Source organism: Euprymna scolopes, chromosome 4 (genome assembly GCF_053919585.1).
Source record: "Euprymna scolopes isolate OS-2025 chromosome 4, ASM5391958v1, whole genome shotgun sequence".
Classification (NCBI taxonomy): Eukaryota; Metazoa; Mollusca; class Cephalopoda; order Sepiida; family Sepiolidae; genus Euprymna; species Euprymna scolopes.
Genome location: NC_136485.1, coordinates 106,265,310 through 106,292,185, shown reverse-complemented (window position 1 = coordinate 106,292,185; position 26,876 = coordinate 106,265,310). Strand labels below are relative to the sequence as shown.

At 35.4% G+C, this 26,876-nt stretch overlaps 1 protein-coding gene across 2 annotated transcripts in view; it reads left to right on the top strand.

Moving 5' to 3' along the window:
* LOC145269242 (ras-like protein family member 12) overlaps positions 1-26,876 on the top strand; it is a 357,352-nt gene that overhangs the window by 308,479 nt on the left and 21,997 nt on the right. For both annotated transcript variants that reach the window (XM_080124867.1, XM_080124875.1), the window contains one exon: positions 14,630-14,703. In XM_080124867.1, coding sequence (XP_079980993.1) covers positions 14,630-14,703 — 74 coding nt within the window. The remainder of the gene's footprint in view (positions 1-14,629; positions 14,704-26,876) is intronic.

The following is a 26,876-nucleotide window of genomic DNA, read 5'->3' as shown; positions in this document are numbered from 1 at the left end:
ATAATAACAGCAAAGCATCTTAAATCTACTCGCAAAAAGAAGTTCAATGCAGCTGGGAACAATACATAAGTGTGTAAATTATTATCATTATTAATATTATTATTGGCCCACACGGAGCTTTCACACAAGTCAACAAACAATCTGATTGGAGACCTGTGGTGTTCTCTGGAAGCTGAGTGACAACAAGTCTCCCCAGACGTCCAGCCCTCTTCATCTCCTTCGATAGTATTTGCAAATAAATTTGCGTCATCGCAACAGCCTCTTACCATTGATTTCTCGCTGGTAGTAGCCATTGGATTATACTGGAATTTGAGTGACACTAAGCCTCCCCAAGGTCTCAGTTCTCTTCGTGCATATCCAGCAGAGGTCTCGCCAGCACTCTCTCCTCGGTTTCCATCCTCCTTGACCCTTCTCGGCTCTTTGGTATCACTTTTCTATTGGGGGGGAACGGTGATGAAACAATGGAGGGGGGATGCATGATGGGGCTGTGTAGAACTTGTGGATATGCAACTTCCGTGTTCTTCATTCCCTGTAACGCTTATTAGTTATGTTGTCTTCTTGTGTTATTCTCCACATTCAAGGGTTTTCCTTAATAGTTCAGCCGTTTTCATTATCGTTAGTCGTTGTATTTTTGCAGCTATTCCTCTGATTCCAATTTCTGCCATTCTTTTTTCAAAGTTTTTCAGAATTGTTCCTAGTGCTCCTACTATTATCGGTACTATTTTGATTTTCTTCATCATCCAAATCCCTTTTAACTCTCTGGCTAGCTCTGCGTATTTGCTTCGTTTCTCCTATTCTTTCATACTCACCGTGTGGTCAGCTGGGACAGCAAAGTCTACGATTTGACAGGATTTTTCTTTCTTGTTAATTATTATGACATCTGGTCTTCTTGCTTGGATGGGTTTATCCGTCTGTATGTCCATGTCCCATGGGATTTTGTGGTTCTCGTTTTTGAGTGCTGTTGCGGGTTTATGCTTGTACCATTTGTCTGTACATTCAAAATGCAGCCGTTTCCACAATTTCCAGTACACTGCCCTCCCCACTTGGTCATGCCTGTTTTTGTATTCCTTTTGGGCCAGTTTGCTGCATTCACTTACTATATGGTTTATCATATTGTCTCTTTGTGCACAAAGTCTGCATTTGCTGTTTTCTTGTGTTTTATCGATCCTTGCTTTGATATGGTTGGTTCTTATCGAGTTATCTTGTGCTACAGTTATTAGAGATTCAGTTTCTCGGTTTATGTGTCCTTTTCGCACCCATGTCCAGGTGTTTTCGTTATTCTCATCTTTTGTTATTCTTATGAATCTGCCATGGAGTTGTTTCTCTTCCATTTCTCTTTTCTCGTTTTGTCATTTGTCTCTGTTTTGTTGATTTTTTCAGTGTCTCTCGCTGTCATAATTATCCTTTCAGTGTTTTGCATTATGTACTTTTCTAGTTCTTTTTTTGTGTTCTTCACACAATCTTCTATACAGATCAGTCCTCTCCTGCTGTCTTTCCTTTTCACATAGAGTCTATCAATATCGTCCTTTGGGTGTATTGCATTATGCATGGTCATGAGTTTCCTGGTTTTCTGGTCGAGTTGTCTCAGTTCTTCTTTTGTCTGCCCTATAAACGGCCCAGAGTATCTTACTAGTGATACTGCCCATGTATTTATACCTTTTATTAGGTTTCTGCTATATAATTTCGTTTCCAGGAGTTTTCTTGTTCTCCTGGGGTATTCCTGTCCAATTTTCTCTTTCATTTCTGTTGCTCTGATGGTGTCCGCTTCCAGAATTCCCAAGTATTTATAGTCGTCTTGTTCTCCTAGTGCCCTCATTTCTGTTTGGTTGGGTAGTTTCATGCCTTCTGTCATTTCCAGTTTTCCCTTTCTTATAACTAGTAGTGCGCACTTTTCCATTCCAAATTCCATTTAGATATCTTGGCTGAAGATTCTGGTAGTGTTAATTAGTGTCTCTAACTCTTTTTCGGTCCTTGCAAAAAGTTTCAAATCGTCCATGTACATCAGGTGGTTCATTTTTTCCTCTGTATTGGGGAACTTGTATTCGGCTTGGCATTTTCTCAGAATACTATTCAGGGGCATCATTGCTATGATTAACAGTAATGGTGATAGTGAGTCTCCTTGGAAGATGCCTCTTTGTATGTTAATTTCTGTTATATGTTGTTCATCAGCTGTCAATTCCAGCCTCCATGTTTTCATTGCATTTTCTATTTAGTTGGTGATCCTGCTTGGTATTTTATACATTTTTAGGCATTCTATTATCCATGCTTGTCGTACGCTTTTTTGTAGTCGCTCCAAGCTATGGCTAAATTTTTCCTCCTCCTTTTTACCTCCTTTAGGATCTTTTGATCTATAAATAGCAGATCATGTGTTCCTCTTTTTCCTTTTTGGCATCCTTTCTGCTCCTCGGGGATGAGTCCATGGTTATTCAGGGAGTGGTAGATTTGTTCCCTCAGTTGTGCTGTCAGTATCTTCCACATAGTGGGTAAGCATGTGATTGGCCTATAGTTGCTAGGGATGGTTCCTTTCTCCGTGTCCTTCTGTAGCAGTGTGCTTCTACCTTTTGTCATCCAGTCTGGAATGCTTGCTTCCTGTATACATCTTCTCAGGTTTGGGGCTAGCCTTTCATGTAAGGTTGTGAATTTTTTGAACCAGTATGCATGTATCCCGTCATGCCCTGGTGCTCTCCAGCTTGCCATTTTTCCTATGGTTTTCTTTAGGGTTTCCTTGCTGATTTCATTCACTGTTCCTTCTTCTATTTGTTGTAACTCTTCTTTCATGTCTTTCAGCCATTCGGCATTTCTATTGTAATCTCGTCGCTCTTCCCATATTTTACTCCAGTAGAGTTTTGTTTCTGTCGGATTTGGTTGTTCTGTTTTTGTTTTTCCTCCGTTCACATTTTTGTAGAATTGGCTTTCATTAGTTTCAAATGTTCTATTTTGTTTGCATTGTTCAGATTTATATCTATATCGTCTCAATCTCGCTTCTTTTGCTTTTATTTTTTGGTCCAGTTCTTCATGTTTCTTGTTTAGCCTCTCCCTGCCAGTTACATTTCCAATATTCTGTTTTCTCCACATTGCTTTCTTCCTGTTGATCATTTTGGTTTCTTTTTTATGTTTGTGTATTTGAGTTTCTAGTCTAATTTCCTATCCAGATTTTGTTGGTCCGCTTGTCCCCAGTTGATTTTCTGATTTGAGACTCATACTTACCATTTTGGCGCCTGCATAAATTAGATTGTTTAAGTCTGTGAGTGTATTTGTTGGGATGTGTAATATTATTAGTAGTAGTAGTCGTAGTAGTAGTAGTAGTAGTAGTAGTAGTAGTAGTAGTAGTAGTAGTAGTAGTAGTAGTAGGAGGAGGAGGAGGAGGAGGAGGAGGAGGAGGAGGAGGAGGAGTTTTCACACATGCCATCATCAAAGAATTTTCTTTGAAAACAACTTGTGGTGTTCTCTGGAGTATGAGTGATAATAACTCTCCCCAAATTTCCAGTACTCTCTACCTCTTTCAATACCATTTGCAAATTAATTTGCGTTATCACAACAATCATTTACTATTGATTTCTCATTTGTAGCGACCATTGGTCTTCATTGGAATTGAAGTGGCAATAAGCCCCCCCCCCCCAAAGTCCCAGTCCTCTTCGCCCTCATCTAGTGGAGGTCTGGTTAGTGCTTTCTCTCCTCAGTCTTTCCATTCTCCATGACCGTTCGTCTTAGTGTAGTGCCAATCATGCTGATGCCAGTTTTTTTTTTTTAGTGGGAGGGAAAGGAAGGGGAAAGTAAGGAGAGGAAGGGGAAATGGACACTTTTCACTTTTGTTGTACCAGTTCTCTTGGTTGTGCCTTTTTGTTTCATTTCTGTTGCAGTTTATATATGCTCGGTAAGAATTTGTTACTCATATGGACTAGTTTCTGTACTTAGGGATTTTCCTTAAAATTTCAGCTACTTTTTAGCATTGCCATTCATTGCATACTTTCAGTCTTCCCTGATTTCTCTTAGTCTTTTTTCCAAATTTTTTTAGACTCTTCCTAGTGCTCCTACAATTATTGGTATTATATTGATTTTCTTCAAGTTCCATATTCTTTATTATGCAGTTCTCTGGCAAGTTTCACATATTTGTTTCGTTTTTCTTTCTCTTTGATCTTCACTCTGTGGTCAGCTGGGATGGCAAAATCTACAATTTGGCAATTTCTTTCCTTCTTTTTAATTATTATGATATCCGGTCTTTTTGCTTGGATGAGTTAATCTGTTTGTAACTCCATTTCCCAAAAGATGTTATGGTTTTCATTTTCCTACACTCTTGTTTGTATTTAAACCATTTATTAGCATGTTTGAGGTGTAGTCGTCTGCAGAGTTCCCAGTGCACTGCCTTCTCTATGTAGTCGTGTCTGTTCTCATATTCTTTTTGAGCTAGTTTGATGTATTCACTTATTATGTGGTTTACTGTTTTGTCTCTCTGCCCGCAGTTTACATTTACTGTTTTCTTGTGTTTTATTTATTTTAGCTTTAATGTGGTTGGTTCTAATTGTGTTGTTCTGTACAACTGTCAGTAGGGATTCTGTTTATCTGTTCATGTGTCCTTTTCTTAACCACATCTAGATGCTTTCATGGTACTTTTCTTTTGTTATTCTGATAAATCGCCCATGTAGCTCTTTCTCTTCCCACTTTTCTTGTATTTTTGTTTCTGGTTTCATCGTTTCCTGTATTGTTGCTCTTGGTGGTGTCTCTCGTTGCAATGATCAATCTTTCTGTGTTCTGACATGTACTTTTCCAGGTCTTTTTGTGTGCCTTCTATGCGGTTTTCTACGTTTGTAAGTGTCCTTTCTTTGCTCTTTTTCACAGAAAGTCGGTCTGTATCGTATTTTGGGTGCATTGGGCATTGTCATTAATTTCCTCATCCTCTGATCAAGGTGTCTACGTTCTTCTTTAGTTCATCCTATGAACGATCGCGAGTACCTTATTAGCGATGCTGCCCAGGTGTTTATTACCTTAATTAAATTTCTACTGTATAGCTTTCTTTCTAACAGTTTCCCTGTTCTTCTCATGTACTCTTCCAATCTTAGCTTTCATTTCTGTAGATTTAATGGTTTCTACTTCCAGCACCCCTTGATATTTGTGGCATATTCACTGAGCGCTCTCATCTTCTCTTGGTTGGGGAGTTCTATACCTTCTGATGTCTTTAGTTTTCCCTTTTCATCTCTAGTAATGCACATTTTTTCCATTTCAAATTCGATTCCAATGTCCTGGCTGAATATTCTGGTAGTGTTTATCAATTTTTCCAGTTCCTTTTTGCTTTTAGCAAACAGCTTCAGGTCATCCATATACATGAGATGGTTTCTTCTTTGTTCTGTACCTTTAAAATTTATCCAGCATTACATTTCCTCAGTATGTAGTTTCATGGTATCATGGCTATGATAAACAGTAGTAGTGATAGTGAGTCTCCTTGAAAGATGCCTCTCTGTATTCTTATATCAGTCATGTGCTGTCCTCCAGCTTCCAGTTATAATCTCCAGGTTTTCATTGCTTTCTTTATAATATTGATATTCTTGTACATTCACAGGCATCGAATTAGCTATGCCTGTGGTATTCTGTAACAGGCTTTTTTTAATCAATCCATTCCATGGCTATGTTCTTTTTCCTGTTTTTCTTTTACCTCTCTCAACATTTTTTTGATCTATGTATGATAAGTTGTGTGTCTTTTTCCTTTTCGACATCCCTTCTGTTCCTCGGGCAGTAGCCCGTGAGCATTAAGGAAGTATTAAATTAATTTATTATTAATGTTATTGAGTTTATTATTTTTATTATTTTTATTTTTATTAGTAGTAGTATTAGTATTATTATTTTATTATATTTATCACTATTATTTTATTATTATTTATTATTATTATTAATATTATTATTATTATTATTTTTATTCTTACTATGTTTATTTTTATTTTATTATTGTTATTATTATTATTTTTATTTTTATTATATTAGTTATTAGCTTTATTATTTTATTTTATTAGTAGTAGTAGTATTTTTATTATTATTATTATTATTTATTTATTTTTTTTACCTCTATTTGCCATAAACAAGGCACATTGCTACTGAGATGTAAATGGCTACCACAAATTCGCAACTACGTTCATAGGTTCATTCTAAGTGGGGAGTTTTGCAGTTAGATGCTTGTTCACATTACATTTAAATTTCTGCACGTTGATACGGTCAAAGAAAGAGGAAGCAGGGTGGAAATTCCAAATGCCAAATTGTTCCAATATCAATGCACATAACTAAGACAGAAATTTCTCTCCAAAATGTATAAGAAAGTATACAAATAGACGATGATGTCTACAGTTGACCACTTTTTCAATATGAGTTAGGGAACGGGCAATACTGTCGACAGATGTTTCAATAGTGCTCTGGGGGCTTCTTGTCTTATTTGTTTGTTTCTTTACTTGCTATGTAAAACAAATGCACATACCTTTTTAAACGTTAACATTTTTTTACCTTTCAGCGAATGCACATTGATCTGGTTCAAACTTAAATTTCAACAGACCTCGACTTTTTTTAAATTCTATTACGTAACATATAAAAACATCAGTGTAAAAAATGTATATAGAGTTTGTCCTAGAAATTAAAGTGACACATGCTGGGAGTTTGTTTCAAGTGAAGCTGGTTTGCACAGAGCCATCCTCACTCCCACATCCCAACTAGTCTGATCCAGCGGCAGGACAGGGTTGAGATAGTTCGAGGCCAGAGTGTCGACGTCCTCCTACTTATAATGTGTGGTATTTCCAAATAGTCACCCATCTGGTACTGGCCAAGCTCATTTTTAAACGATATTTTCATATGCCAAAACATTTTTTATAAATTAGACATGGTGCCACTAAAAGTGTGTAGTGTTCCTGTCTATTCTAGACGTATTTTGAAAAATTCTTAAAGGTGTTATTCCTTTCCATTCTTCCATCATGTGTAAACTCTTTTCACTTCATCAATCACCACAATGCAACATTTACTCTATGGAGTCCTTCACATTTTGGTTATTTGATGTTTTTGTATGAACTAAAGCTGTACACGCATGCGCATAGGAAATTATTGCATTGTGGTTATTGTGGCGCTTCCGTTTTTTATGATGTTTGATTTGTTGGCCAATATTACAAGACTTCAACACAAAATCCTAAAACTTTGAGCAATTAAAAAGGCCTGTGAAATGCGATGGCTGTGGTCTTCCTATCTATCTTGTATGTATTTTGACGAATTCTTAAAAACATTATTTCTTTCATTCTTCCATTATTTCTAGATCTCTTTCATTACAACAATCACCACAATACCACACTTACTCTTTAAATATTTGATGTTTTTGTATGAACTAAAGCTGCATACGCATGCGCATAGAAAACTATTGTATTGTGGTTATTCCAGACACATTCGACGCTTCCATTTTTTATAGTGTCTGATTAGTTGTCTTATATTCAAGATTTCAACGCAAAATCGCAAAACTCTGAGCGATTGTCTAAACTTCCGCGTTATCTATATTCTGTTTTCTTTTAGGGTGATATAGATAAGCAAACGGTATTTACAATTATTAAAGAAAAACACAACATCAAAAGAGAACGGATGTAAATAAATGGCAATTAGCCAAAGAACTATAAAAAAAAAATAGTCGAACACACCTATACAAAGAAGGAAATAATATATAATATAGACATTTAATAATTATAAAATACACAGTTAATCGTATAAGTAGTTACGTAGGTACATAAATTAGATAGCAAATCTATTATATAAAAAAAAGGTTGGTCGAATTTTATAAGTTTAAAATTAAAAGAAAATAAAAGGTGTCACATCTTGTGTCACATCATTGGCAACGCCGGGTTTGGTCAGCTATTACTAATTAATGTTGAGACGATTAATCGGAATCAAGAATCAAAAACAGCGGAACTATTGGGATATCTGTGGTCTAAAGTGCTACCAACGGCAAAATAGGTTGCTCTTTTGTCACTAAGAACTTAAAAAATTAGTACAAACCTGTTTGCAGTCTGTAGACAAAAAGAATGAACAAAAAAAAATGGCCGCCTTTTCTCTTTATATGCTTGCGATATTGTCACATAGCATGCAAATGAGATGCTTCCAGTTGGATAAAAAAAAACTGATTTTTTTTTTCAGAAAGTGTCGATATTGGATTTGGATGCCAGAGTAGCAAATATTGTCAGCAGTACGTTGTGTTCTAGAGTTGAGCTTTGACAGTAGAATGTTGAGATTTGGAGTTGAGTTTTGACAGTAGAGTGTTGAGATTTGGTGTTGACTTTTGGCAGTAGAGTGTTGAGATTTGGAGTTGAGTTTTTGATAGCAAAACGTCGAGATTTGGGGTTAAGTTTTGACAGAAGAGCGTCGAGATTTGGCAGCAGCGTGTCGAATTTAACATTTTTTAACCACAATATAATATTGGAATTAGAAAAAAAAATTGTGCCTATTTTCTGATGGCACAAAATGATTCTTTTGCTTTTATTTCTTTGTTTTTGTTTAAAACTTAATTTTTCATATCTCGTACTAATGATGAAATGATAAATATTTATTAATTTAAAACTACCAATAAAACTAAAATCTATAGGTCGTCTCCATGAATGTATGCACATATTAGATGGGGTTTTGTGATGATTCGACTCCACTTTCATACACAAAAAACAACTCTACAGTTAGAAATTTAAAAAGAATATTGTGACATATAATATAGTAATATTAAAATAATAATAATTTACTTGAGGTGTGTGAAGTCTTGCACATTTTACTACATAATTTTTGGATTGAAAGATTTTTACAAATTAGACACAAGGTCATTAAAGGCGTCTGAAAAAGGATTTGAAATTTTTTTACATGATATTCAGTTTCCAAAGTTTAAAGACGAAAAATAGAATTTCTGTATATCTATATTATAATAAAATTGTCAAGCAAGATATTATCTGTCGGGGGAAATTCACGTCGTTAAAACGTAATTTTTTAAATTAATATTCTGAATCTATCAGGCAGTGTGTGTAGAGAAGTTTCAGTCAACAGTCCAGTTTTCTCCCTCGGCACCAAAGCCAACTGAATCCAGGCAGTTATTGAGATGACTAGTTATCTGCTGACTAGGGTATGTCTCTGGTCCTGTGCAGATTTAGGAGGTCCACTCTCCCAGGCTTTGCCTTCTCCCTTTGAGAAGGGTTTAGTTTATTGCTAATCGCCTGAGGCGCCTCTATCGGGAATGCCAACAGAGCTACCTAAACATCATTGCAGGCTAGAGTGCTCTTCCCATAGGGCTTTGGCTTTTTCAAATCCTACTTTCCGATTCTTGTGTCACATCATTTCACTGTGAGAAGGAAATAAATATCATCACACGATCACTCATCTGGTGGGTCATTTTGTATACGGTAATCTATTGGCCAATCAGAAGTTGTTGTCCTTTGAAACAGTCAGTTTACTTTGATCGTCTGTCAACAATTTCAGTTTTCCGATTTCTGTCAGTGGAGAAAGATGTACTTTCACTTCACTGCAAGTCGAAAGAAAAAAAAACTGTCTTTTGAAGTTTGGCTGTCACAAAACGCGCAAAATACATTTCAATCTAATAATGCCATCGTGAAATTCATAAACGTCACCAAGGTTTGAGTGAGATTAAATGCTAAAGAATAGATATTCTTGAAAGATCGCCGACAACGACCTTGTGTTTCTTAGAATTGCTAAAAATATACATAACTGGATATTGAAAAAGAAAAGTTCCAGAATCATAACTATTTTATGAACTTGCAAAAGATCTAGTTACAAACTTTCGCTCATCTGACTTTCATTTATGAGAACTTTGAATTTTGCGCCAACTCTTTTATGTCCAACGTGTAAGCAAGTACTTTTTTTTATCACAATCTAATTATTTTTGTACAGATAATTCTGAGTTATGCATAAAAAAAAAATTTTCTTCGCGCCAAGCAAAACATATTAACACTGAAGCATAATTGGAGTCCCGTGATAGGGGTCAAATTTGTATGAGCAACCTGGATATTGACATTACAATTAAATTTTTGCGTGTTGGAAAGATCGGGGAAAAAACGAAGCAGGAAATGGATTCCAAATGAACTCGGTCAAAAGAAAGAAATTATTAGAATAGAAAATCTTTCTGCATCTAAAGACCTTAATGGTGAAGTGGTGGAATTTTGCTGTTAGTTGGTTAGATCGGGTGTATTTTTGTTGAAGGAGTACAAATGAAGTAAATGCATTCATGTCTGGTATTCAAATTACACCCAGTTTTACATTCCGTGTTTTTTGTTTGTCCATTTGTATATTCCTTTCCTATAAATTCCATTTGTATATTCCTTTTCTATAAATTTCATTTGTATATTCCTTTCCTATAAATTCCATTTGTATATTCCTTTCCTATAAATTCCATTTGTATGTATTTTTTCCTATAAATTCCATTTGTATGTATTTTTTCCTATAAGTTCCATTTGTATATTTCTTTCCTATAAATTCCATTTATATGTATTTTTTTCCTATAAATTCCATTTGTATATTTCTTTCCTATAAATTCCATTTATATGTATTTTTTTCCTATAAATTCCATTTGTATATTTCTTTCCTATAAATTCCATTTATATGTATTTTTTCCTATAAGTTCCATTTGTATATTTCTTTCCTATAAATTCCATTTATATGTATTTTTTTCCTATAAATTCCATTTGTATATTTCTTTCCTATAAATTCCATTTATATGTATTTTTTCCTATAAATTCCATTTGTATATTTCTTTCCTATAAATTCGTAATTTTCCCCATAAATTCCATTTGTACATTTCTTTCATGTTAATTACATTTGTATGTCGCTTTCCTATGAATCCAATTTGTATATGTCTTCCCTATAAATTCCATTTGTATATATCTTTCCTATGAATTTCATTTGTACATTTCTTGTCTACAAATTCCATTTGTGTATTTTCCCTATAAATTCCATTGTAGGTTTATTTCCTATGAATTCTATTTCTGTATTTCCTATAAATGATTTTTATATATATCTTTCCTGTGAATTTCATTTGCATATTCATTTCCTATGAATTACATTTGTATATTTCTTTCCTATCAATTCCAATTATATATTTATTTCCTATGAATTTCATGTGTACATTTATTTTCATATTAATTTCATTTGTATATTTTCCTATAAATTTGGCTATGTACATGTATCTACAATTATATAAATGCAACTTTTCTGTGTGTGTGTGTGTGTGTGAGAGTTCGTTCCTTATAGACTCCGAAACGGCTGAACAGATTTTCTTTAAAATTTACAGAACTTTAGTGTGTAAGTTTGGGAGTGATCTTAGTTAAGTTTTGTCTCAGAATACCCCGATAATTACCGATTATCGATAATCGAAACCGTTGTTTCTATTTATCATCGGTAAAGGGAAATGATATGAGAATGATACGATAAATATGTAATGCGAGTATTAAAGACAGGTTTAGATCTGATGATCTTAGAGAAAGGTTAAATCTGGATGGTATAGAAAACGATATATGCAGAAGAGTAAACTCTGATGATATGGCCACATTGAAATAATGGATGAGAGTAATTACTTTTATTTACTCTTTTTCACCTCTAACAATGCGTATTACCACTTGAACGTAAGGAGTTACGATTTGAGATCATGTCTAACAGGGGCAAGATGTTTGTCCACATTACATTTAAATTTCTGTATGTTAGTTATGGTAAGGAAAGCAGAAGACCTGGAAGGAATTTAAAAATCTACCAGTTCAAAGGAAGAAACTATTAAAGTAGAAAGCTTTCCGGCATCTATGGATCTCTGTAGTGAAGAGGTGGGATTTTGCTGTGTGTCAGGTTAGTCGGGAGTATTTAAGTCGAAGGGGCACATATGCAACGAGTTCGTGAGAACACGTTCCATTAAAATGTTTATAAAACAGGCACAAGGGTGCAACATTGTGGCAATGGGACAAGGGTGGGAGCCTGGCTGATACTGCAGGATCTATTAGCTTTATGACTCTTTTTTTAGCCATGTCTAAGAGGGAAAGACTAGTGGTAGACGCACTAGTCCAGATATGGCAACAATACTCCAGACATGGACGAATGGTAGCTTTGTAGAGATATAGAGTACTCCTAGATACAGATAATTTTCTGGAACAGTAGAGAGAGAGCTCACCTTCTTTACAGCAGCCTTGGCAATGTTCTTAATGTATTTCTTCCAATTCATGTTGCTTGAGAACGTTAAGCCGAGGAGTTTGAATAATTTGCTTTCAAGTAGCATATCATTAGTCATGGCAGTCGGTGGTTGAGAATGTTTCTTTCAATTGTTAAAGTAAAGAAGCTTAGTCTTAGCAGCATTAAAAGCTACCATTCATTTATGTCCCAATCCACTACAGACTGGAGATCGTTCACTTCGCTTTACTGGATGGAACGATAAAAAAAAAAAACATCATTACAGCTTTATTTTAAAACTTTATTGAAAAAATCAATTCAGGTAACTTGGTTATGTACTAGAGCTGACATCTATTTAATCACCACCAGAACTGGAAGCATGCTTTTTCCACAAGCGCCAGCAGGACCTCGGTGAATACTCGGCAGATAGCGGCGATCAGGCTGGCTTTGGTGTTGTGAGAGATCATGTTAGAGATGTTCTGAACATATGACCAAGCGAAGTAGTCCAGCAGGTTCAAGTGGGGGGGGGGGGGAGAGAAGGGTACAAAGTCATAGCATTCCTGAAGCCAAGCCTGGGTCTTTTTAGAATTATGAACCGGTGCCAAGTCCCTGCTGCCACACCCAAGGTCTGCCAGCGGCCATCTGATTGCACCAGGGGATCACCACACTCTTCAGCACATCCAGATACACTTTGGTGTTGACTTTCAAGCCGATTTCGAAGATGGAAGGTGGCATGATGTGGCTCTCACTTGAAATCACACCAAAAACCATAACTGTGGCCGGAAAGGTTCGTCTGATGCATTTAAACTGTTAAACCCTACAGATTTACATTTTGAGGGCGCTGGCAATGGTCCTGTTGTCATAACTTGTATTGGTAGAGAGCATGAGTTGCACAGCAGCGCATCTCCGATCTCGCTCGTTGAACGTTGTGTCACTTTCAAACATGATAGAAGGCTCTTATCTCTCCTGGAATTTGTACACAACTGGCGAACTGGTAGATGGCATGCAGCAAAAAAAATAAAACCGGTTTTGGTCAAACGGAAATTGAATCATGTCGTCTTTACTAGGGCGACAATTTTATCGTTCCACCCTGTATACAAAAAAAATTTTTTTTTTTTTTTTTATTACATTTTCACCCCAAACAATGCAAATTGCCACTTTGGTGTAGGGGGCTACTATCAGGGGAAACAACTACTGGGGTACTATGTAGGGATTTGGGCAGCAAGGTGTCGGTTCACGTTACACTTGAACTTCTGCACGTCAGTACTGTTGGGGAAGCAGGGACCTGGAATGGAATTCCAGAGTCTTGCGGTTCTGGGGAAGAAACTATTGGAGTAAAAAGATCTTTTACATCTAGGGATCTCTACAGTGTGGGGGTGGGATCTAGTAGCCTGTCGGGTTTGTCGAGGGTGCTCGCGTCGTGGGGGCACAAGTGATTGCAGTTCGTCAGAGCATTCACCACTAAAATACTTGTAGAAAAGGCAGAGGGATGCAACATTTCGTCGATGGGACAGAGGCTGAAGCTTAGATGCCAGTTCAGGGCCTATCAGGTTTGCGACTCTCTTTTGAACCTTGTCAAGGAGCGAGAGACTAGCAGCAGATGCACCAGCCTAGATGTGGCAGCAATACTCCATACATGGGCGAATGGTGGCCTTATAGAGGTACAGGATACTTTCGGGTGTTAGTAGTTTTCTAGCACGGTAGAGAGAGCCCACCTTTCTTGCAGCGGCCCTGGCAATGCCTTCAATGTAATTGTTCCAACTCATGTTTCCTGTGAACGTTAGGCCAAGGAGTTTGAAAGATGGACTCTCAGATAAAGAGTCGTTGGCCATTGCTATGGGTGGTAGAGAGGGTTTCTTGTAATTATTGAATGAAACTAGTTTAGCATTGAACGCGACCAACCACTTTTGTCCCCATTCCACTACAGATTGGAGGTCTTCCTCTAGTGTTTCTGCCATTTCTTTAGAAATGTGTTCATTCGTCTTCCTGTCGTGTCTGCCATAGAGTGTAGTGTCATCAGCATATATACCCATCTCAGAGGCAATGTTGTCGGGGAGGTCATTTATGAATATCAGGAATAATAGAGGTCCAAGGATAGAACCCTGGGGCACTCCCGCATTTATATCTTATTGTTTAGATGTGCGACCGTCGAGGACTACCTGGATTTTTCTCTTATCTAAGAAGGATTTAATTATGTTAAGTATTCTACCAGTGATACCGTATGATCTGATTTTACTGAGGAGACCCTCATGCCATACCCTGTCAAAAGCCTTAGATATATCTAGAGCTACCGCTCTGCCTTCCCCCGCTTTGTCCAGTGAATGGTATATACGTTCAGAGATCACAGTGAGGATGTCTGCTGTGGAACGGGCTTGTTTCTGTGGAACGGGCTTGTTTTCTGTGGAACGGGCTTGTTTTCTTTTCCATCACATAAAACTAAAAAGTAGAACAGAATACATTTTTTTTTCTTTTTTTGTTTTTACAGAAGACACATATACAAAACATGAATCGTGGAACAACCGGGATATTACGATTCAAGTGATGGACACATGTGATAAGGTGAGTGGATAAGCATCATCACTATCCAACATTATTATTGAAACGTTTAATGCTAACGTTATTACTATTAATGTATTACTACATAAAATAACGGTTCAATGTGTAAAGTATGTTTAATCAAGTGTCACTCTAGTTTGGGTCATGTCTATTTGTCTATACATTGATCCATCAATTATTTCATGATGTTTATATGTTTCTATGTAACCACACGTTACATCTATACCGAGATTATTATTATTATTATTATTATTATTATTATTATTATTATTATTATTATTATTATTATTATTATAGAGATGTAAATGTTTTGAAGGTGAAATATCCATCAGAGAAAAAAGAGTGCTATTGATTAGGTATTTTGGGATAATACATTACCATGTTAAATATTTATATAACGATTTAGAATTTTAGAAACAATAACAACTAGAATTCAATATCAAAACAATGATTGGGTTAGTGACCTGAGTAGTGACGTCAGAGAATCAAACAAAGAAAGATTTTGATTTATATGTGTAGTCAGTTAATCAGAGCAGTTGAGTTTTACCCTGAGAGTCTGGGGGTTTGGTTCCGGTTACCAACGAGTTAGACCGAAAGAAGATTGTCTCTGCATTCATAAGCTATTGATGAATGCGACCTTAGCAAGATGTAACCGTCACCACTTCCGACACGTGAAATAAATGTTATATATATAAAAAATATAATGCGTGTTTTGATGTTTTCCTTCGGAAGGAAGAATTCGGCAGCGTGGGAACATGCAAGAACCATTCAAAAGAGAAAGAAAAGGAAACAAGGTATGCGCCTTATATCAATATCTCCAACCAAGAATATATATATATATATATATATATATATATATATATATATATATATATATATATATATATATATATATATGTTTTATTCATTATTATCGTATCTTTCTGTTAAGTTACATTATTGTTTCAGCTACCCGGCCGTTTTTTGGCCGTCTGTAGCTTCCTCAGACTTTTACAGACATGTTCGTTGTTATGGGATGAAAGAGTGAAAGAGTGAACAGGGGATGGGTGCGAGAAGAGCGGGGGGGAAAACAGAGAGGAAGGGAACAAAGGGGAAAGGTGGGAGGAGATGTTTGGTATATTAGTAATGTTTTAGTTTTGGAGTTTAAGGAACTTGTGGGGAGAGTCTGGGAAGTTAATTTATGGTGTGGCTGAGGGCATAGGGATACATGGAAGGGGAAGGGGAATATGTGGAGGTGGGAGGAGGGAGGTTACTTTAAAATTGGAGTCTTAATGTTAAGGTTTTTGGCGTCACGTTGGTGAGATGATTTCTTGATAAGTATGTCTTGATCTGTTGGGTGTTCGCTTAGGTTCAGAGGCGGGTGGAGGGGGCTATGATTCGGTTTATTTAGTTTTTATTTGTTGTTAATTGTTTGGAGAGGGTTAGCTAGCGGCCACGCACGCGAGCACACACATGCGCACGTACACACATATATACTTATATATTATAAAGAAAGCTATTGTTTTTTTTTTTCATTTTTTTTTTTCAATTAAACTTAATGTTTTTTATAGAAACCTTTTTAATTTCAGTAATTTGATATAAATTTAATATTTAGGGGTATTTATTAAATCAACTAAGTAGTGACATTTTATATGCAATTTTTTTTTAATTTCTGTTGATTTGATGGTATTTGTTTTTAGAATTCCCAAATATCTGTAGGTGTCATGTTCGCCTAGTGTCCTCATCTCTTCTTGCTTAAGTAGTTCCATACCCCCCCCCACCGCTTTCTCCAGTTTTCCTCTTCTAATCTCTAGCAGTGCACACTGAATTCCATTTGAATGTCCTACTCAAAGATTCTGGTTGTGTTTATCAGTATTTCCAGTTCCCTTCTCCTTTTTGTCAATAGTTTCAGAATATTCATTTAAATGAAGTGGTTTATTCTTTCTTCTTTATTAGTAAACTTGTATCTGGTATCATATTTCCTGAGTATGTTGTTGAGTGGCATCATGGCTATAATAAGCAGTAGTAGTGAGAGAAAATATCTTTAGAAGATGCCTCTCTGTATTCCAAAGTTTCGTTGTTCTAGGGAAGAAGCGATTAGAGTAGACAGCTTTCTGGCATTTAAGGACCGCAAAACTGAAGTTAAGCGGGTTTGTTGGGGATATGTACATCGAGGGGGCACAAGTGCCATGAGTTCATCAGAGCACATTCTGCTAAAATACTTGTAAAACAGGCACAGGTATATAACATTGCGGCACTGGGACAGGGGTTGGAGCTTGACAAAGTGAAACCTATTAGATTGGAGACCCTTTTTTGCACCCTATCCAAGAGGGAGAGATTAGTAGAAGATGCACCAACACAGATGTAGCAACAATACTCCATGTACAGGAGAATGGTGTTCTTGTAGAGGTACAAGATACTCTCAAGTATGAGTAGTTTTCTAGCACGATAGAGGGAACCCACCTTTCTTGCAGCGACCTTTGCAATGTCCTCAATGTATTTGTTCCCGTTCATATTTCCTGTGAATGTTAAGCTAACGACTTTGAAGGAAAAATTCTCAAGTAGAGAGTTATTTGTCATGGATATCGGTGGTTGGAGAGGCTTCTTGTAATTGTTAAAGGAGAGCAGCTTAGTCTTACTGGCATTAAATGTTACCATCCATTTACGGTTCCATTCCACTACGGTCTAAAGATTCAGCCATTGCCTTAGATTTGTTCTTCCCTTATAGAGCTTATGTTTTTTTAAGACTGCTCCTAGTGCTCATACAATCATTGGTTTTATGTTGACTTTCTTAATGTCCCATATTCATTTTAGTTTTGTGAGTTTTCGAGTGTAAGAAGCTTCACATTATATATAGGTATGCCCATAATAAAGATGGGAATTTCAACCCCCATCTTCTTTTATTATATAACGGGCAAACTTCTGTGTGTGGGTGTGGGTGTTCATATGTTTGCTAAAAACTTTTCTCATCCGCATCGCACACGCACGTCGTTAGAAAGAGTGATCTTTCGGACAAAATATATCAAAGAATTGGAAAAAAATCGTACATTGTTTTGTGTTGAAATATCGTTTTGTTTGAAGGGGGAGGTCAGATAAAAACCTGGCTTTTCATGCGATTTGCAAACTGCGCATGCATAAATCGTTGATACGTTCGTTCGTTTTAAATAGCTAAATTTGCAACGTTATAGCATCTGCATAATCGTGGGCGCATCAATAATCGTGTTTGGTTCCTAACTTCAATCATGCGAGTTTGCACCTGGCATGTGTCATTTTTTTTTTTTTTTTTTTGCTACAAAATTTTGCTTTTGGTTTCCATAGTGGCTGATGGCACACAAGTCACAATTTCTTTATAATTAAGTAAAATATATTTAAGCAGATTTTATGACCGAGCAACGCTGACCCCCCCCCTCCGCTCGCTGTCACAATTTTTTTTTATATAAATTAAAATATCATGTTTAAGCAGATTTTTCGATCGGGTAACAAATAATGACAGTAAAAACTTATAAAATAAAATTGATTCATTGTAATTTTTGCAGTATTCTCAACAAGAAAGATTCTAAAAAAAATTCCATATTATATTTATTTTTTTTTTTTTTTTTTACTCTCCATAAAACTGGTGAATTTTCAAAAAAATTCCCCAAAGATTAAAAGCGGGAAAATTGGAACCTAATGTTATTTCTACATCTTTTGACGTAAATAGTGAAAATAACGCGATATTTAAAATGCTCCAATCTCTGGTCCAATCTCTGGTCCCCCCCCTCGCCAATCTTTCACGAAAAACACCCGTCTAGCTGAAACTACTGTCATTAATTTTCCCCACTCTTTATCTGTGCCTAAATCCAAACGTAGATTCCATGAGCAGAGATTCTTTCTTAGAAATGCACGACTGTAGAATTCTCTTCCGTTTGCCTGTTTCCCACCTGACTACAGCTTGGATGTCTTCAAGTCCAACATAAACAAATTCCTGACAAACCGCTCTCTTAAGTAAGACACTTTATCAAATATCCAATACTAATGATTACTACGATACTATCTCATTGATTACTGTACACGCAATAACCCTTATCCGCAAGTAACTTCCGGGCCTTGATAAGTATTGAACTCCATGTTAAAAAAAAAAAATCTGTAATATCAAATAATTGATCAATTTCGTTATTTTTATACAGACTTATTTAAAAAAGACTGAACTATACATAGTTCAGTCTTAAACTAAACTGAGATAAAATAAAATACAAAAATGTTTTCATATTTTACCACCACCCACTCCAACACGATCTTATCAGATTTTGGATGAAGGGATTGATTTCATAGGTTTTTACATAGTAAAATATACTGGAATAATGAAAGAAAATATTAATTTTGGGTCACAAACGTTGCCAATTTATACGATCTTTATCGATTTTTTGGAAAAAAAGAAGCTGTAAAATATATTAAAATTATTTAAGTTTTACGAAATGTTTTATAAAAAAAATATTATTTACATTTGAGTTTTATTTCTACTTTTTAATGATTGAATTTTTCAAGGTTCGTGAAAAAATGTGGAAGATTCCATCTTAAAACTTATTATGAATAAAAAGAGAATCTTACAGTTAATAATTTAAAAAAATTAATAGATGCCGTTTTTGAATAGTGAATAATTCAAAAATATATTTAGAAATCGATCGTGAATAAGTTTTTCTACGGGAGGCCAATATTTGTTCGCACGCCATTGATAAAAATCGTAGCGTTACTAGCTTCTTTGTCAGAAGAAAAATATTATTTCTAAACCAAGTAACTGGAACAATTGTGATTTAAGCGTTAATTAAATTTCTTTGTGCACAGCATGTTTTACAATCTGTTAATATTAAATAAAAATGTGACTTTTAGTTTATAATTCCATACAAAAACTTTGAATTGAAAATAAGTTTCCGAAAGTTAATTTAAGGATTTAGTTAAGATTTTTAAAAAATAGCTCAGTTTTTTTAATTAAAAATTGATATTTCTTAGAATAAAGAGGAATTTAATAAAAAGTAATAATTTTAATACTACTTTTTTCGGGCTACAAATTACAAAATTGAAAATTGATAATAAAGGAAATTTTGTCAGTTAGCGGCCTCCATAGCAACAAGAAACTAATCGTTTTACCTATTGCCTGCTGAAACGTGACCAAGCTAAAGGCAAAGAAAAAAAAACTTTTACTGTTATATTTCACTTGGATAAAAACTTTAACAAGATATAATTTATATTTGTGCTAAGTTTTTTTTTCCTATATTTTTAATCTTTAATGTGGCCTGTTTTTTTTTTTGTATATATATCGAAATTCGCTTGCGCCATTATATTTTTTTAAGTTTTGGGTTTTCTGCAACCTTAAAATCAAATTTCATCGGCTTTATGGCGCGTAAAATAGATAATGTTTATATGCAATTTAAATCCTGATCTTGAATTAATTTCATTTTACTAGTTTTTACTTGTATTTTTTTTTTTTTTTGCTGTGGGTGTCGGAAAATAGTGTCATACCTACAATAAATCTAACCGTGTAAAAAAAATAGTATTGGAAAACTTAGAAATTAATCAATCTGATACAATGTCAGCGTTTTACACGTTGACCTGTACTTGAGTAGATTTTCAACCGGACGTATCTAAGCGTCCGCTCGACTTTGTTCGGAATATGATGTCAACCGCCTGATTATGCCGAGCGTCACTGATGATCAAATCTTAACAAGGGTATGAAACAAAAAAAAATAAAATAAATAAATGGAAATCGTAGAAAAAAAAAAAAATAATTAAAAAAAAAAATAATAATAATAATAATAATAATAATAATAATAATAATAATAACAACAACAACAACAGCAACAACCTATTGTAATTTTGTTATAATATTCATTTAATGTTTCATAGAAAACATATTTTTATAAGAATTGGACCCAGGATAGAACCTTGAGTGACACCAGTATGAATTTCTGATTTCAACCCATCAACGACTACTCTTATAAGTCTATCAGAGAGAACGGATTTAATAATTGAGAGGACATATCCAGCTATTTCATAGCTGGCGATCTTGTGAAACAGACCTTTATGCCATATTCTATCAAATGCTTTTGTTATGTCAAGAGCTATTGCTATAGAAACGAAGCCCCTGCTGAAGGATTCGCTAATCCTGTGCGATATTACAGTTAGTACATCATCTGTAGATTTCACAGAACGGAAATCATATTTCATGTCACTGAGCACGTTATTTTTGATGTGGTGGTTGACCACTTCTCTGTTAATCACAGATTCCAGCAATTTGCTTATGATGCACAGGAATTACAAGGCTGCTGCATTAAATAATAGACTAGACTAGACTCTCAAGTCTTGCTTGTGCAATAAACCAAGGAGAAAAAAATCTAAAAAAAACACCAGTCATTTTCTGGTTTTCCCAAAATAGTTTTCGACCATTCTGGACTTCTTGACACCACACTCAAGCAATGGCAATCCACAAAAAGTGCAGTTAGTAATTGCGCAACCTTTGTTTTACTATAGAACGCTTAAATTATCTTTCGAAACTGCAAGGAAGCCTCTCTATTCATGAGAAGCAATACAATTCTCAATTTAATAGAAATCTCAATTAAAAAATCGAAACTAAATAATAAATTACTCTAAAAAGAAAAGAAAAAAGAAATAAGGAGCCGTGGTGTAACAGATAAAATACTAGGAAAAATTCAGTTCTAAGTGAACTTTCCTGGAAGTTCATGGTTTAAACGACAGTGCAGGGAGTACTAAGAATAGAATTGCAAATTAAGACTTGTATTCAGTTATGGTTGACGGAACAAGAGCATATTACACTCATGGATAAAGGGTTTTGTTTAAAATTTAGTACAGATTCAAAAGTTTGGTAGAAAGATTCCCGAGTCCAACTAGATAAGTAGAAGGTTATATACAACTAATAAAATGTAGTATTTGTTGTAAGTTAAATAAAATTAACTTTGAACCTGTGAAACGATTCTTAAGTCGTTTTATTTGGATTCTTCGAACTACTGTTCTCATCTTGAGTTTTATGTTCACAACGTTTCAGTCAATGTAACCTTCGACCTTCTTCAGGCGTACCTTGTCGAACTTGGGACACTCAAAATACAATTGCGAATTTTAAGACTTCTATCCAGTCACGGCTGACGGAACAAGAGCATGCTATCCCCGTTGATTAAATAAATGGTTTCATTCGAAATTCCGTGCCAATTCCAAAATTCGACAGAATGATCCTGTGTTCGACAAGAAAAACCTGAAGAAGGTCGGAGATTACATTGGCTGAAATGTTATGAGAATAACACGGAAGATGAGAATAACACGGAAGATGAGAATACTAGTCAGAAAAATCCAAATAATATGAAATAAGTTCATTAATCCAAAAACGCAATGCTTTTAGGTCAACAAGTAGAAGTTGATAGAAGATGCAAAGTGCTCTTTTGCAAATCATCTGTGCAATTCGCTCTCCATGTCATGCTTAGAGGAATTTGTTTTGTAGAAAGTTTCTACAGTCTAAACAAACACTCCCTAAGTATGATAGATATTTTCTTTGGCAACAAACAATGTAAATAGCATGTCCGTCCATCAGACAATCTTGCTGGAAGAATGGGATTTTAATTAAGTGATAGCGATAAAAAAAAAGATAAAGATGGATGAGGAACAGACTGAAATGGAGAAAAAGAAAGTAGAGAGAAAGAGATAGATAGATAGATAGATAGATAGATAGATAGATAGATAGATAGATAGATATAGTGAGAGAGGGGAGGAAATTGGATGAAAGGAAGGATGGAAAGGAGTAAAGAGGAAATAATGGAAGAAAGAAAATGGAAGAATGAAGAAAAGAGAAAAGAAGGAAATAAGGTAAGAAAGAATGAAGGCATGACGGGGAGGGGGAGTAGAATAAAGAACCAATGAATAAAACAAAGTAGAGAGAGAGAGAGAAGGTAGAGGGGAGAGGAAAAGAAGGATAATCAAATGAGTAAGAAAGAAAATCAAAGAATAAAAGAAATAGGAAAGAAAGAAAGAAGGGAAAAAATAAAAAAGAATGAAAGCCTGAAGGAAAAAATAAAAAAATAAAGAATGAACGAATAAAGAAAGAACGAGTTGACAGACGGATAGAATGAATAAATGAAGGAATAAAATAAGAAAAAATGAAATAAATTAAAGACAAGGATGAATAAGTAAAAGAAATTTTTAATTAGATAAACAAAAGGAAGAGATTTACAAGAAGGAAGGAGGAAAGAAAAAAGAGTGGAAGAATTAAAAGAAAGGAAAAAAGGATTAAGAGATAAAAACTAAGAAAACAAAAAATAAAGCCAGGATGGAGAAAGAAAGGAAAGAGAAATGAAAAAAAAGAAGAATGCATAGCAGGAACGAAGGAAAATGGGAAAATGGAAAGAATAGAAAAGGAAAGGAAAAAGAAAAATCTGAAGAAAGAAGTAGCAGGACGAAAAAAAAAACAAGGAAATAGATAGAAACACACCAACTATTGAGTCTTTCACAAAGAAAGTAAGCTCCCTCTATCGGGCTAGAAAACTTCTTAAACCTGCTGCATCTAGACTGGTGAACCAATCTCACTAGTCCCTTTCTCTATCTCGCAAAAAAAAGAGTTTTTTTACTTATTAAATCACGCACTGTCGGCTAAGCTCTATCCTCTGCCCCATCACCACAATGTTGTACCCCTATACTTGTTGTACAAGTACTTCTGTGGAATGTGTTGTGATGATCTTATTGTAATTGTGCTCTTTTAACGTAAATACTCCTTACCCACCCGACTAGCAGAAAAATCCTTTGGAATTCCTTCCTGACTCCCTGGTTCCCCTACCGTAACAACATACCGAAATGTAATCTAATCTGAGCGTTTTGCTGCCCAACTCTAGTCTGCACAATTATCCGTGAGGAACTGAAGATGCGGAAGATTTGTGTGAAGTTTGTCCCAACGGTGCTCAGAAAAGATCATAAAAAAGGTGTTATCATGATAGCAGGGAGATGGTCGAGCTGATCAATTCAGATCCCTCAGTTCTTGATGCTCTAGTGACCTGTGATAAAAACTGGATCTACTGCTATGATCCAAAGACCAAGAGAGAGACCCAGAAACTTATGATGATCCCTTTTTTGACAACACAGACATGATTTACATGCACTGGGTTGCCACTGGACAGACAGTCAACAAGGAATACTATGTTGAGGTTTTAAGGGAGTTCAGGAAGAGATTCTGTCAGAAGAGTTCAGCACTTTTCAAATCAGGTCAGTGGCAGTTCCACCAGGACAATGCACTAGTCGACAATTCTATTCTTGTCACAGACTATTCGACCAAGATGGACATCAAAACAGTTCATCACCCTCCCTATAGCCAAGACCTTGCTTCCTATAACTTTTGGTTATTCCCTAAACTCAAGGAAAATCTTAGAAGCTGTCGTTATGAGAAAATTGAAGAGATGAAAGAGGCTGTGACGAGGGTCATTGACATGCTCACACAGGAGGACTTCCAGAAGTTGTTGGAACGGTTCAACAAGTGCAATGAAGCCGGAGAGATTACTTTAAAGAGGATTACAGTTTCATGTGTGCGCTATCAATAAAAGTGCACACACGAAAAAAGTTTGGAAACTTATTGAATCCACAACTCCATCCTTGTCACAGACTATTTGACTAAGATGGGCATCAAGACAGTTCCTCAGCCTCCCCATAGTCCAAACCTTGCTCCCTGTAACTTTTGGTTATTCCCTAAGCTCCAGAAAAAGATTAGAGGCTGTCGTTATGAGACAATAGGGCCTTCCAAAAGTTTTTGAAATGGTGCAAGTGCATTGCAGCCAGAGGAGATTACTTCAAAGGGGACAAGAGTTTCATGTGTGTACTATTGGGTTAAAACGAAAGTTCTAGCAAAATTTATAATTTTGATTTCAAATAATGTATTTTCAAATTAGTTTTCATTATAATACCTTTACTATATATATCATTTTAAAAAGCGTTTTCCGCTCTATCTAATCATTTAAATTACAATCGTTTTAAAACAATTATGTCTTCTGTTCAGAACGTTGAATACAAGATGGGGAAAACAAATTCACACCATTTTCTCATTCCAATTCAATCTAGGCCGAAAAGCTGCTGAAACAGTTTGCGATATCAATGAAGCTTTTGGCCTAGAAACCACAACTGAACGCACAGCACAATGGTGGTTTAAGAAATTTCATGGCGACAACGAGAGTCTTGATGACAATGATTGTAGTGGTCGGCCAGTGGATGTTAACAACGATCAATTAAGAGCCTTAGTCAAAGTCAATCCATGCACAACTGTTCAAGAACTTGCTTCTGAATTAGATGTAACGTATACAAGGATTTCCAACCACTTGAGAGATTGGAAAGACAAAAAAACTTGATAAATGGGCGCCTCACAAATTGAACGACAACCAAAAAAAAACGTTGTTATGAAGTGTCATCTTCCCTTCTTTTACACGACAAGAATGACCCGTTTCTCGACCGGGTTGTAACTTGTGATAAAAAGTGGGTTCTTTATGACAACTGGCAACACTCAGTTCAGTGGTTAGACACCGACGAAGCTCCATGACACTACTCGAAGCCAGAGTTGCACCAAAAAAAGGTCATGCTGACTGTTAGGTGATCTGCGAATGGTTTCAGCCATCACAATTATTTTAATGCAGGTGAAACCATCATGGCGATGAAGTACTGTTAACAAATAGATCAGAAACTTCGACAACAACACCCAGCATTAGTCAACAGAAAAGGCCCAATTCTCCTCCACGACAATGCCCCACCGCACTAAACTGACCCTGCAGAAGATGAATGCACTAGACTATGAAACTTTGCGATACTCTCCAGACCTCTCACGCACCAACTACCACTTTTTCAAGCATCACGACAACTTTCTGCGTAATAAATGCTTGAAAAACCTAAGCGATATCAAAAACGCCTTCAGCGACTTCATATCCAGCAGAACGCAAGATTTTTATATTACTGGCAGAAATACACTTGTTTTGCATTGGGAAAAAGGTGTTGATTTTGATGGTGCTTATTTCGATCAATAAATTTTTGTTTAAAAGTGCCCATACGAAAAAAGTCTGGAAACTTATTGAAGGCACCTCGTACATTTGTGTTGAGTTAATTTCTTTGCAAATATATTTTATATTGTATTATGTATGAGGTTTGCTGATTTGTAAAAAGATTTTTTTAAACCATTGTAATTTATTTCATACATATTGTTATTGTTTAAACATATATCACCATAATTAATTTTAAAGTTTTTCTTTCAAATTATTAAAGCATCATTCATATTTTTGTGCAATATTCTCACCCATGTTAATTCTTTTTTATTATTATTTTTTTTTTTTACAAAAGAGTCACCACGAAGTCACTCGAGGATAAGTGTTAAACTACCATCTTTAATTAACAGAAAGGAAGGCATCTTCCATCATGATAATGATCGTCTTCACACAGCATTACTGACCAAAGGTCTCCTGTGAGAATTTGGCTGGGAAATGTTTTCTCATCCTGCATATTTTCTTGATCTAGCTCCCTCAGATTATCACTTATTTTGAAGATTACAAAAGCATTTAGATTAATATCATAAGAGGAGATTGAACACGAGTTAGATTCATATTTCACATCAAAACCTAAAGAATTTTACAAGCAATGGAATCATGCTATATAGAGCGTTATTGTTACAAATAAAGATTCTCAAAAACACAGTTTTTATTTTGAAGATGAAATTTTTAATCAGCGAAAAGCTTTTGCACCGATCTAATATGTTTACAAAGAAAGTAAAGCGAATTGCAGTTTTTGTTCTAAACAACATGAACCAGTGTTAAAGAAAAAGAAAATGGCTATTCAGAATGAAATAGTTATAACTTTGATTGTCCAACTGACTTAATTTTATATATTAGATGACAGAATATGCATGGTAGGCATCAAGAGAGTGTGGACGTGATTAACGTTGAAATTTTACAGGTGAGGCATTTATAAACTCGTTTACAGATGGAATCAACTTATACAGAGCAAAGGTCATTATTGTTATGAATAAAGATTTTCAAAAACACAGTTTTTCATTTTCGGGATGAAATTTTAAATCAGCAAAATCTTTTGCAATCTATTATATTTACGAAGAAATTAAAGCGAATTGCTATTTTTTGTTCTTGTAATGTTGTCACGGGTCCCATAATTTAAATATGTACGCATATTGATGACTCGCGTGTTGAGTT